The sequence below is a fragment of the Protopterus annectens genome, chromosome 4.part0, assembly GCF_019279795.1.
Source record: "Protopterus annectens isolate FY-2018-M chromosome 4.part0, PAN1.0, whole genome shotgun sequence".
NCBI classification, from domain to species: Eukaryota; Metazoa; Chordata; order Ceratodontiformes; family Protopteridae; genus Protopterus; species Protopterus annectens.
The window spans coordinates 1,166,828,514-1,166,842,520 of NC_056733.1; the positions used below are offsets into that span (position 1 = coordinate 1,166,828,514).

Consider the following 14,007-nt stretch of genomic DNA (forward strand, 5'->3'; position numbering starts at 1 on the left):
AGTGTATCCCTCACTGGTAAGATCACACCATAAACTAATCTCACTGGATATTCACATCCCGATCCCACCCCCTGCCCAGAAAACCACAGTGAAAAACTTCTAAAGCAAATTTCACACTCCTCAAAACCGAGGTGGAATCCTTCAAAGCCCCCGGGCCTGTGGAAAATACGGCCCAGACCGCAGAATCCTTTATAAACGCATTCTATGAACACCTTCAGGAATGCATGGATCATGCGATCCCAAATAAAACCAAGACCCAATCCTCCAAAGGCAGACGTCCTGTCTGGTGGACCCCAGCCATAAACAAACTATACAATAGAAGGAGGAAGCTACTAAATGTTGGAGCAAAATCCCAAAAAGGGAAGGCATCACGGATCAGTATTAGCAAAAAACTACGGGCACTCATAAAATTGTCTAAGGCCAGCTTCGAGAGAAAAATTGCACAGGACACTAAGGATAATCACAAGGCTTTCTTTAGTTATGTTAGGAATCTGGATGGTAGTTCCCAGATATGCTCAGAATTGGTCCAAAATGACAAAAAATACACTGAACCCACAGATATTGCCAACATCCTAGCTGACAAGTTCAGCGCAAACTCCCCCCCCCCCCCCACCAAAAGGGCAAATATCTATCCCAGCAGAGTGCTGCCCCCTCTGACATCTCAGATGCTCAGGTAAGAGCCGCCCTCTTCAAATAAAAAAAAAACAGCATCAATGGGACCAGACGGTGTCCCGGGCTGCGTCCTACATGAACTCCAAGAAGAGCTAAACCCAAACATAAAACTACTGTTCAATCTCAGCCTTACTACAGGATATGTGCCCAAAGAGTGGCGTACAGCAACAGTGGTCCCTCTCCATAAAGGTGGTGCCTCAACGGATCCTGGAAACTATCGCCCCATAAGCTTGACTAGCTTGGTCTGCAAAGCTATGGAAAGGATCATCATGGACCTCATAAATAAAGATATTGGGGACCTACAGACACTGGATCCTACCCAGTTCGGCTTTAAGGGCAGATCCTGCCTCTTAAACCTGGTTGATTTCTTTGAAACAGTCACCAAGGCCATTGACGAGGGGAAGGTGGTCCACACAGCCTACCTGGACCTCGCAAAAGCCTTCGATACAATACCCCACTCGGGCATTATAGATAAGCTCACCAGCTTAAATATAAACCCCTATGTCACTAGATGGATTGCAAACTGGCTCAAGGACAGAACCCACATGGTTAGAATTGCTGGAGCCATGTCAGACTCCAAACCAGTTACAAGTGTTGTCCCGCAAGGCTCAGTCCTGGGACCTCTCTTGTTCGGTATATATTTCTTGGAGGTACAGGCCAACACGGAAGGACTGTGGCTGACCAAGTTCGCAGATGACTGCAAACTGGGCACCATAATCGACTCTACAGCCGACACAAGCATCCTCCAAAAGGGCCTCATAGAAACAGACAACTGGTGCCAGAGCCATGGCCTCAAGCTAAATGCCAAAAAGTGTATAGTCATCCCCTTTGGCAAAAACAAAGTGCCCACAAATTACCACATAGGTGGTAATCCATTAAGTACAGAAGTAATTTGGGACCTGGGGACCCAAGTTGATAGCAATCTCTCATTTGACAACCATGTGGCCAAAGTGGTTAGAAAAACATTTTATGTAGCCCACCTAATCATGAAGGGATTCACATCTAGATCAGGGGAGGTCATCGTGCCACTTTACTCATCCCTCATCAGGCCCATAATTGAGTACAATGCCCCTTTTGGGATGTACCTTACCAGACACCTGCAGCAACTGGAAAGACCCCAAAAGTACCTCACCAAGAGGATCAAAGGGCTCAAACAGATGCCATATGCTGCCCGGTTAAAGAAACTCTAGCTCTACTCAGTGGCATACCGGCTGTTCAGAGGCGATCTGTGCCCGACGTATAAAGCCATGTCCAACCCGGAATTAATGGACATGCTGCACCTCAGAAAATCCAAATCCCATCGAGCCACGCTCGAGAGACTTGAACCTCAGCACTGAAATAAATAGGACATGCTGGAGGGACAGATTCATAACCCAGAGGCTCCCTTCACTCTGGAATAAAATCCCAGTCCAGGTTAGGCAGAGTCCCTCATTGACTCTCTTCAAGAGGAATCTTGATGAGTGGATGGGGATCAGAGGTTTACCCTGGTATCACTTCTGTGTCACTGTTAGACAGAGGCACAGTATACTAACCTCGAAAAAGGGCATAGCAAAATAAATTTAAAATGGGTGGCGAAAGCCAAACACATTCTGGCTAGGCTTATAAATGCCATAGGGCAGATAGCCTAGTATGAACCTATGAACTGGATGGAGTTTATTCTGGCATTCTCTAAAGAAGTTCAGTAGAACTTTACTTCCTTTGCCCAGTGTAAAATGTGGCACCGTTTCTACGCCACATAAAATGGTCTCCTAATGTTTTTACAGTCAAGTAAATCCCTTCTCTAATTTATCTTCCTTTTCTTTGGTCTTCTGTGTTGATCCCTATATGCTGTTACTTCTGGATTCTTGCTATGCTGTTACCCTAACTTTTTTTTCGCTTCCTAGCTATTGAGGTTCCCTACTATTTATTTTTTCTTGTAGTCCTTTTCTTCTGAAAAACAAGTCCCTTTTGCACCCTTGTACATCAGTCTAAGTCAGTCACTTAAACCAAACAGTGCTCCTGGACTGAGTCTGAAAAAAGGTCTGTGTGGATCAGTGCTTTACCCTAGTTAACAAAAACAAACCAGTAAACCCTTTTGCCATAATTTCACTTTCCTTTTCTTTTCGAGTTCAAACCATTCTGCTACAGTTTAAATCCCCTGCTACCATTACTTTCCATTTGCATCTCCAGCTTGCATTTTGTGCAGTGATCTCCTTTACGCCCTATGCTTCTCTTATTAATCTCTCTAACTATCCATTTTTCCCTTGCATCAAAAGCAGCTTCAGTCCCACACAGTCCTCTGCTGCACTTCTGGTTTACCAGTACTAGTATTACACCTTTCCTGTTTCTCACACTTTCAGCTTAGTCCTTTTGCCCCTTTAGTATTTTTTCATTTTTAACAAGTTGATTTCATCATGAAGTATGCTCAGTCTCCAACTTTCAAAACTAGCCATTACCCATAATTCTTTGATCATGCTGCAAACCCACAATCTTCATACCTCACCCACTTGTCTCAGCAGTAGTTTATTCAAGTCTGCTTCATACCTCTCAACCATCCCTAATTTTTAGGGACATCCCTGATTATGGCTCAAATTTTTCTCTGTTCCTCTTACTCCCTTTTTAAACTGATGGCTTTTAGAGAAAAGATGGTGAATTACACTTAATAAATAACGACAATAATTGGTTGTAGACTTTCTTTATTTCAAAAAATGTACATTAATTCACAGTCTCTTATTCTGTCACCATCTTAGTGTACTAATGTTTTAAATGTGTCCCTGATTTCTGGATTTGTCTCTGATTCTGGTGAAATTTGTCCCTAATTGGTTGAGAGTTTTGGGCTGCTTCACCATTTACGTGTTTGCCCCATCCCCAACACACACACACACACACACACACACACACAATTACTTCAGATGCTGTTATGGTTTCTTTTTTATCCTTATAACCAGAAATTAAGTTAGGTAGTAAGGTGATAACTTGGAAATGGTATTTGAGAGAATTGGTTTCAGAAGAGGTGAAACACCTGAAATACAAGGATTGTGAAGTGAGAGGAATTGAATTCAGAGTGCAGTAGGCAGACTTTCTGTAGTAAAGTCCTTGTACATCAGTTATTTGCCACTGCACTAACAAGATTATCACATTTATGTTTGATATACTAAAGAAGTAGTTTTTCTCAGAGCTGTTTGCATTCTGCTGACAAAATCTATCCGTTTCTACTCTGAGCTTGGTTTTAAGATAGGAGGATCTAAATTTCATTACTTGTCAGGCTGTTTTTTAGAAACATGAGTTAATCAAATGTATAACCTCTCTACCTATCCACAGCTTAAGTTTGAAGTCAAAACTAAATTAATAGCAATTCAGTGTTTCTACACTGTTTTTTTTAATATTGTTATATTTGTATGTTTAGATTGTCACTATTCCACCAAATGATGAAAGTTATTTTTTTCTAAAGATAGCCGACATTAGACTCTTTCTGTACATCAAGTTGAATGCCCCCATAAATTTGTGAACCACTGATATCAATCTGACTTGTCTTCATTCTTCTGTCGGCAGCCTTGTTGTCTCCTGGTAAATCAGGTTTATATGGTTGCCACTTCAATTTACTTTGTAGTTTTAGCATTTTACCTCCAAAAAGTTGGCTGCAAATACATCAGAGGGTTACTGCTAAGATGTGTAATTGGCTATTGCTTTTCCTAATATAAAACCCCAGAAGTATTGGAAGAGCCAGGGTACTTTTTTAAAGGTGTATCAGTATGAAAGTTTGGATCAGCTATCATTTGCAGCATTAATTTGTACCTTTCTCATTGTTGCCAGCTGGGGCAAGGTTGAAGTCACAAAATTTACATTTGTTGATATTTTAAATGTAATACCATAAAAGGTAGATTGAGAAATTATGTACTTTAGTGATTTTTTATTTTATTTTGTTATATTTAAGGGTATGCCTTTTTGCTATTTCAAGATGAGAGTTCAGTGCAGTCACTTATTGATGCCTGTATTGAAGAGGATAGCAAGCTTTATCTTTGTGTATCCAGTCCAACTATTAAAGATAAACCAGTAAGTATTACTTTTGTTATACTCTCCATCTTATGTATGCTTTTCATTTTCATTTTATCATAATTGCTTCTAAAAGGAAAGCTTGTTTGTATTTGTAAGGACCTCTACATACAGTAACTGGATGTTTGACCTAGCATCACAGATCTTATTTTTTTTTGCAAAGAAATAAGACAATATAGGCACACAAGTACATATCTCTTATTCACTGTCTTTTCATGTACGTTTTTGTCATGCCATCGTATTTTATTTTACTTAAAGATGTGATAGGACCAGTCCATCATAATCATCTACCCATAGGACTTGAGCCCAGCAAGTCTGTCTTAGCTCTGCATCTTAAACATGAGCCGACTACATGCCACCTAAACTTTACCCATGATATTGTGCTCAGAAGGACCCCTCTCCAGATCTTTTTTTACTGAGAGTAAGGTTCATTTCCATTAGTGTTTGCTCAGGCTAACATTCATTGAGACTGAAATTGGTCATTTGCAACTAGTTCTTTTTTCGGTTAATAAATTCAAAATAAGATGATGCTTTCTCACTTTCTCTTTTCACTGTGACCTCTAACCATGGACAGTCTTGTTTCAAGGTCAGTATTTGAAGGATGTCCTTCAATATCACTGTTCCAGTATTCTTTATCCAAGTGATCTCCTACCAAGGTTAGCCCAATGTCCAGCCAGTATACCAAAGCCTTTAGTCCTTATAGGCATCATAAGTCACACACATGCTTCTCACACAAGTTGTAGGGCATAAAGGTGACATATGGACACACGCTTAGAACTTCTTTGCCATTAGTCCAAACACCCTTATGCTGTGGTGGTTACCAAACCATGTTTTCAGGTAAGTGCCCCATTGGGGTTTCTTCTCTCTCTCTTATTTCTTGTGGTGTGTTCATGTCATCCAGAAAGGGAAATTGTCAGTGTGGGAGGCAGATCCCCTCATAAAGATTGTCACGACCCGTGTCTGTTCTGTTTGAGTGCTTCCCACAATGATATGCAGTGCTCAGTCTGCCAGGTGTTTTTTTCTCAAGACCCTGCGTAGTCTCTCCTCTCTGTCCATTTAACTACAGAACCAGCATGTGAAGTTGGTTCAGGGTACTGTTGCAGAATCTTCCCATCCCAAGTGGCAACCATCTGCCAAGAGTGAGGCCAAAAACAAGTTGGGTCTGATCTGGCTACTGTCGAGCCTCCTGCCCCAGCGTCTCTCTCGAGGCTGGTGAAAGCCTGGAGGACCGTACAGTAGTTGCATCAGATTCTTCTGCTTTGACCCTGTTGTAGGCCGGCATGGGTTTGGCTTCTTGCGTGTCCTGTGAGGCTATTCATATATCTGTACCTGATGTTGAGGAGGAACCTCAGGTTATTTCTGAAGGCCCGATGGCGATTTCCCAAATCTTAGTTCGGGAGGAGATTCCTATGACCATTATTGAATCTTGCCAGGGGGTCTGGCCTTCTGAGGATGTTTCAAACAGATGTCCCACAGAACAAGAAGCAAAAAAAAAAACAAAGCACATTTTCCCTGTTAAGAATCCCTATCATGAATGGCAAGATTTCGTGCAGGGTTTATTTAATGCTTTAATGGCCTTGAAGCCTCCTCAGGGGGTCTCTATGCCTGCTCCTTGGTTTTCTTTCACATTACTTGAAACCTAGCTAATTGGATTCTTCGGTTGAGGACCTGGAGTCAAGGGAAGAATCTTTGGTCCTATTCTTCCCATATCCCTTCCCCTTTGTACTATGGTTTGGAGGAAGAAGATTCTTTAAATCCCAGGAAGAAGATTCTTTAAATTCCCCCTAGAGGAGATCCCCTTTGGGAGATACCATTGCCCATATAATGGAGCATTTTAAGTGGGATTGTTCTCAAGTGTCTGAGATTCAAAAAAGATGATATGACTCCTACAGATCAAGTTTCCTAAGCCATCTGATGTTACTGGATGCCATTCTGAATACCATCTCAGCAGTGTCTATAGCCCCTGACTGTCCGCCCCCTACACCTAAGAACCCAGATAGATTCTATAAAGTTCCTGAGGAGTGCAAATTTATTTGCAAATGCCCTTCTGCAGAACCTTCTGTAGTGTCAGTCTCCTCTGATAAGCCCTCCAAATTATTGCCCTTTACCAAGCTTGTTCCCTTCTGTTAAGAATAGTATGGCTATGGAAAGGCTGGGCAAAAAAATTTACACTGTCTGCTTTATTCTTTAGGATTATCAACTACCAGACTCGTATGGTTTGGCCGTCTTTTCTCAAGCTTCTGTGGTGGTTTTTGACCTTCCTGACTCTGAGGGGAAGGCTTTGGCCCTTTCCCTACTGGGATCTGCCTTTCAAGTTGCCCACCACTCAATCAAATGTAGCTATGATGCAACTGATGCTTCTTAGAGGGCTGCTGCCTTTGGTTCAGTTATGATATGTTTTTTTTGGCTTTGTCTTCAGGCTTTCCTTGATGGCTTTAAGGCCAGACTTTTAAATGCTCCTTTGGGATAAGAAACTTTTTGATCTGCTGCTGCTGCTGCTGAACTTTTCAAGTCTGTCCAGGATGAGTAATGCTGTACAGGAGTTGAAACATATATTTGTTTCTCCTAGTCCAAAATTTCAGAGGAATTTATCCCCTTGCGTCTTTTTTTTTCCGTAGGTAGTCTCCTCGTCCTCCTAAGGGTAAGAAGGGATCTAGGTGTGTGCCTCCTTTTAAGTCTAGTGAGACTCCTACCTCCCAGAAACCTGTTTTCCAGAATAAGCAAAGTTCTATTTTACAGTTTGCTTCCTCTTATACACGGTAAGTTTCCCCTGCCCACATGGTCTGTCACTGTCTTTTTAAAATTGGTTTCAGATAACTTCAGTCTCTTGGATTCTGTCCATTATCTGTCAGGGATACTTCATGGTTTGGAAAACTCTTCCCCCCTTTTCAGGCATTCTTCAGCCTCCTCTGGAATAGCATTTATTTCCCAGAGGTGGTTCTTTCTCTCTTGGCTTAGAGCACCATTCAGAAAGTGCCTCCTGCCCAGAAGGGAAAAGACTTGTACTCCTGGGTGATTCTGGTTCCACAAAAGGAGGGCGTTTGGAGACGAGTTATGGATCTTTCCCAGCTGAACATCTTTCTCAAGATTCCTTCCTTTTTGATTTTACCTCTGCAAGCATGATTTCCTCCTGTTTTATCCCAGGCATTTCTGGTCTGTCTGGATCTCAAGGATGCATATATTCACATCCCCATCCATCCTCTGTTCAGGAAATATTTACACTTCTCTGTTTCTTCTTTGCATTTTCAGTTCTTTGGACTCTCTGCTGTCCCAAGCATATTCAACAAATGCCTCGCCCTTGTCATAGATTCATAGACTGTTACTAGGCTAATGACCGGGAGTTGGGGCCTTTCTAAACATAGCCAAGTTTTACTGAAAGAATGATGTCCTTTTGTATCCAAATAGTACATTGAGGGCCAGGCTTTATTAACTATCGCTGTCGATAAGGGACATGGGTTCCTGGCTTGATTAAATTCCCTGTTCCCCTTCCACTGGTCTAGTTTGCACTTAGACTGGGTAGTAGACTTCATATGGATGGGAAGCCTGCTCCGTAAGAAGATTGGTCTCTGGGGCACACATCTGCCTCTCTAGCATGTTGTAAGTCACAGACAAAATTTGGGTCCGTAGACCTTGTAGTTCTAGTACTCTTTGACTTGTGAATATGTGGGAGATTCATAAGTGTAGGGTTTTGTGGATGCTTTGTAAGCCAGGCATAGATTACCCATCAGCAATCTGTAGGACACTGGGTAGAGGGAAAGGACTTTAAGGCACCCTACATTAGGCAAGTTTGTTATGCCTTGTATTCTGTCATTGCTTTTTGCAGGGTTAGAGAAATTCAGGTCTTTCCCTCTTTAGATAATCTAGTTATTCTAGCTCCTTCCTCCAACTGTCTGCTACAGGATCTCAAGATCTGATGTCAGTTTTCATTCTATCCTCAACTGATTGGTTCGGATCCAATCCCTCTGATCCGACTCAGCCATTGCTAAAGCTTGTGGCAACCAAAAAACTCTTGAGCTTTTCCCTTACCCATTTAGCTCCACCCCCAAGTACTTCAGATCTCGTTTGCCACTACATACAACAGCTGTGTGGTGATCATTTCTCTCTACGAGATACGTCTTTAAATTGTGAACGTTTTCAATTTTCTTAAAGAAACCTGTCAGATTGTTTGTGTTCTTTAATCCCTTACCTAGTTGCCTACCTTATTACTGTTTTTTTCTAGTTAAAATATCTTTCTATACCTATTTTCTTCCTTCTGTACAAATGTGTATATATTCAGGTACTGTTGTTGGTATTCTACTCCTTTTTCTGCACTCTGTGTAGTTTCTTTTTACCATTGCTGGCAATTTGTCTGTTCCTTTTATTAAACAAATATATATACATAAACTATATTTTTTCTTTCTTATTATAATCTGCTTGTTTCTTCACTGTTGTTTTCTACCATGGCAGAGAAAGAGTCCAGTTGAATTCAAAAAATGTCTTAAGTGCAGGCACAAGATTCCATTATTGGATGCCCACATTTTGAGAGTATTGTCTAGTACCTCTCCAGTTACAAGAATACTGCTCTATTTGTCACTGGTTTAATCCTAGAGCCCTCATAAAAAGAATAAATTGATTTTAAAAAGGCTTCTTATTTCAGAGAGGCTTTATCTGGAGCTATGTTCCCTAACAAATCTAAAAGGTCTAGATCTCCTTCTCTAAGCCCTTCTACCTCTTTCTCTAAGGCTTCAGAGCAACCTAGAAAAAGGTCTCCCTCTGATCTTAAAGGAAAAAAGTCTTAAATTTTCGGATCTGACCTCAGCCTCTGATCCGAAGCACACACAAAGGGATTTATCGTATTCGACCTCAACATCAGATCCGAATCAAACAAAAAAGAAATATCTGATTCAACTTCTTTGGTTCCCATTCATAAGCCAATTGATGCAGCTACTCTGTCCAGCATTATTTATCTCCCAAGGACTAAATACTCCCCTTCAGTAGATCCAGTTCCCTCCAGGGTTCCTTTTCCCTTTATGGGGAGACCTAGATCCCTTCTGGGTTTTCCACTCGCTCTTCCAGGAGCTAAACTGAAGATGATGTGGAGAGAGTGGTGAGAAGAATTCTTTTGGTGCAGACTCTGATGGGTGCCCCTTCTGCTCTTACCCCTTCAGGTCATGAGGTCTGATCTTTTGTCACACCCCCTCTTCCAGTTCTTTCTCTGACTCCTTCCACTATCTGAGCTGTCTGGCTCCATGTGACTTTGATCCAAGGATACTGTTGTCCTTTGATCCAAAGTTCACTGAGCACTTTGGTTCAGTCGGAACCTGAGAGCTGTAGGAGCCAAGGCTTCCCTGTTGGATCTGAGGTGTTGGAGTCTACTCCGAAGTTGCCGAAGCCATCTCTCAGCCTCGGCATAGGTTAGCTTGGCTCTGGCTTCTGCTTCGGGGGGGGGGGGTTGTCTTCAGAGCAGACACGGACCATGGTCCAGAAGCTTTTGGATCCAAGGTCTTCTCCCTATGGAGGGCATTGTCTGCCTCAGCAGCACAGACAGTTTCTACCCCCACAGTCCATAGCCTTGACATCTCTGTGCTTGAAGTCTCAACCCTCTTTTCCATAGGGGCAGCCAGTACTGAAACCTCAGTCTTCCCAACTGTGTATCCCGACATCTGATACTTCCCCAGAACATCCCACTAAGGAGGTCCCCAAGAAGAAGACGTGCAAAAGGAAGCACTTGGACTCCCAGAGGAGTCTATTACAGAAGGTACAGCCTTCAGTGAGGATGAAGGGTCCCCACTGTCACCTCCTGAAAATGTCTCATTTGGAGACATCCCTGAAATCTTGAAACAGAGAGGTGACTTGGATGTCCAGCAACCCTTCGACCTGAGGAGTCTGTATTCCTGGAGGCTTTTGGTACTGGCCCATCTACCTCCTGGGTTACTCCATCAGCGGACAAGCTCTTTGAGTTGATCTCTCGGCAGGCATGGAAGGATCCCAACACTATTTAACCAATACCTTGGAGACCTGACAAAATAATGGTGCCACTGGAGGGCAGACAGTTTTGGGGAAAAGGAGCTCCTGTTGATGGCCATGGACATTGTGGTGGCCACTAAAAAGGAACTTGCTGAGGGAGAGTTCCAGTGTTCACCCCCCAATAAGGAGTCTTGATGGACAGGTTTAGGAAGAATGTCTATGCTTCACTGACCTTTTCCTTAAGGTCATTGAATTATTTGGCACATTTCACAAGGTTACAGAGAGGTTTAATTAAGGAGCTTCCAAATACCTTCTCAGAATCCATTTCTGGGGATGTACAATCATCTGTCATTTCTCAGTTGGCTATCCTGCAATGCATTTCCAGTTCATCCATGAGGCTCGTTTTGCATGTAGCCGAAGGAACTACAAGGTGCGTGGGTTCAGGAATTTCCATCAGGAGGTATAGCTAGATTAGCTTGTGTGATTTTGCAGAGCCCTTCAACTCTTCATTCATCAGTGCTCCTTTTGATGGCATGTCTTTGGCCCGAAAGTGAAAGACGCGTTGTCCAGGTGTGAGGAGGACAGAAAGACGGTCTGCCGTGGGCATACATTTTTCGACATCTCAAAGGTCCTTTTCCAGGAATCAGTGAGGTAGTCAAAGATTTGGTTCAAAACGTCCCAGGGACTGTTTCAGGACACGTGGAGGAAGTTCCCCGAGGTTGCAGGGGGGACTCTAATGGTAGACGCTGCCCCCACAACGGAGGTGGCCCGCAAAACCAGGGATCCAGAGATTCATTCTTTGACAAGACCCTTCCAGCATTCCTGAAAGAATGCCTGATTGCCCTCCTCTGTTAGCAATTGGGAGTTGACTATCCCTGCACGAGAGATCCTGGCTAGAAATAACAGATACTTGGGTGCAAAGGATTGTTTCCAGAGGTTATATAATACTATTTTCCCTTCCTTCTCCAATTTCAAGAAAACTCCCAGATGTTCCACCCAGTCGGAGGGAACAAGCAGCAATTCAGGTACAAAAGCTGCAAGAAAGTCATCCAAGAGGTTCCACCAGACCAGTTAGAATCCGGTCCTTACTCAGGATTCTTTTTAGTGCCAAAGAAAACAGGAGACTGGAATCTAGTTTTGGATCTCAGCAACTTGACCCAAGTCACTGTAATGCGCCAAGTTCCAGATGGTCTCAGTTCAGTCCATTCTTCCTTTTCTAGGCAAGGGCGACTGGATGTGCTTGATAGACCTTCAGGATGCATTCTCTCACATAAAGATGAACAGACGATCCAGAAGTTATTTATGCTTCCAGCTGTGAACCAGTCATTACCAGTTCAGAGGCCCTTTGATCTCATCGCAGCACCCATAGTGTTTACCAAATGTATGGTAGTAGTAACAGCTCACTTGAGACTGCAAAGATTCTGGGTGTTTCCATATCTAGACAACTCGCTCATTATCGCCCCAACCAGGCATCAGTTAAGGGCAAGAGATCAGGTTCTCCAGATGTGTTCTCATCTGGGGCTATCTGTCAACTACAAGAAGTCTCAACTGGAACGAACCCAGAATTTATAGGAGCACTGTTCAACACAAAGTCAATGGTAGCCTCACTACCTTGTTCAGGGATTCAGACTACAATGTCACAGGTCAGAAAAGTAATCTAGATTACCAGGATTTCAGCCCACTTGGTGCTTCATGTTCTAGGATCAGTGTCAGCGGCAATAACAATTAGTACCTTTTCGACGGATTATACATGAGGATCCTTCAGGGGATGCTAGCAACACAATGGTCAGTACTTTTCCAACCCATGTCAATCCCAATATGAATCTTTCATGCATGCAAGAAGGATCTTGAGTGGTTAATTCAATTGGACCAGGTTCTAAAAGGCCGTGTTTTCATTCCCCCTCAGCCCAAGGCTATAATGACCATGGACACTTCTCAGTAGGGTGGGGGGTGTTACTTGGTCCCTGAAGAGGCCAACATGCATATCAGTGTCCTAGAGATGAGAGCAGTGCTTTTAGTGTTACAGGCCCTTCATAATTCTCCCCCTTTGGGGACGATTGCAATTCAGGCAGACAATATGTCAGTAGTTTGGTACATTAACAAACGAGGGACCAGATCTTATTCCTTGTGTCAAGAAGTGCTCAGAGTGTGGCAAGGGGTGATCTCATCCAAATGCTTTCTCATAACAACTCGTATTCCGGGGACAGCCAGCATGATACCAGACAAGCTTAGCGGGTGCATTCTTCTACCTCATGAGTGGTCTCGAACATTGTGGAAATGATTTTCCGTAAGTGGGTCCAGCCTTTGCTTCTCCCCTAAACAACAAATGCAGCAGCTACTTTGTCCTAATCCCCCCACAGGTGGATTTGCAGAGGGATGCTCTCCTTCACAATTGGCCTCTCGGTCTACTTTACACTTATCCACCAATTCCAAAATTCCTAAAGAAAGCTCTCATGTTGAAGAGGAGAGTCATCCTCATTGCACCTTACTGACTTCGACAGATTTGGTTCCACTTCCTTTGGTCTCATTTACTTCACAAACCTTGGATTCTGGTTCCGACACCAGACCTCCTGTCTCATCTGACGGACATGATTCATCCAGACATATCAAACCTCAGGCTGACTCCCTGGCTTCTCCATTTCCATTAATAGCCAGACAACCTATGCTGTCTTCACTTGTCTAACATATACTTTTATCTTCCCATAAACCCTCTACACGAAAGCTCGACTCCAGTAAATGGAAAAGGTTTGTTTACTGTGCTAGCCAAAATAATGTTGATCCTTTTTCATCTCCCATACTTAACATCCTAGATCTTTTGGCTGTACTCTTTAAAGAAGGAGCTAGTTCCTCAGCAGTTAAGGTTTAGTTAGCGGCTATGTAGAATTTTCACATTGGGTTTGAGGTTTTCTCTGTTGCTTCTCATAAGCTCTGCAATTCATTTTTGTGAGGCACTCTTCTTGTAAGACCTCCTTTTAAAGACCCTACTCCCCCATGGGACCTGAATCTGGTACTGCAAACGCTTACTCATTCCCCATTTGAACCAGCAGCTCAGTGCGACCTTAAATACCTTTCTTGGAAGAAATTTTTTTCTGGTAGCCATTATTTCTGACAGACAAATTTCTGAAATTCAAGCATTGTCCTCAAAACCTCCATACTTGATTTTTCACAAGGATAGTTACATTACATACATGTTGCATTTATTGGATGTTCACAGACAATTACATTTTTACTCAAGCAGAACAAAAGACATCAGAAAACCTGGCCAGTCGTTTGCAGAAGAAGAATTAGGGAAGTCGGTTGACAAAGTAACTTTAGCCAGATGGCTGACTAATTGTATTTCATTTATTTATAATAAAT

The 14,007-nt window shown here is 42.7% G+C and overlaps 1 protein-coding gene across 3 annotated transcripts in view; it reads left to right on the plus strand.

Moving 5' to 3' along the window:
• The window catches only part of CPEB4 (cytoplasmic polyadenylation element binding protein 4), a 982,215-nt gene that overhangs the window by 704,773 nt on the left and 263,435 nt on the right, over positions 1–14,007 (plus strand). For all 3 annotated transcript variants that reach the window (XM_044069124.1, XM_044069125.1, XM_044069127.1), the window contains one exon: positions 4,586–4,704. In XM_044069124.1, coding sequence (XP_043925059.1) covers positions 4,586–4,704 — 119 coding nt within the window. The remainder of the gene's footprint in view (positions 1–4,585; positions 4,705–14,007) is intronic.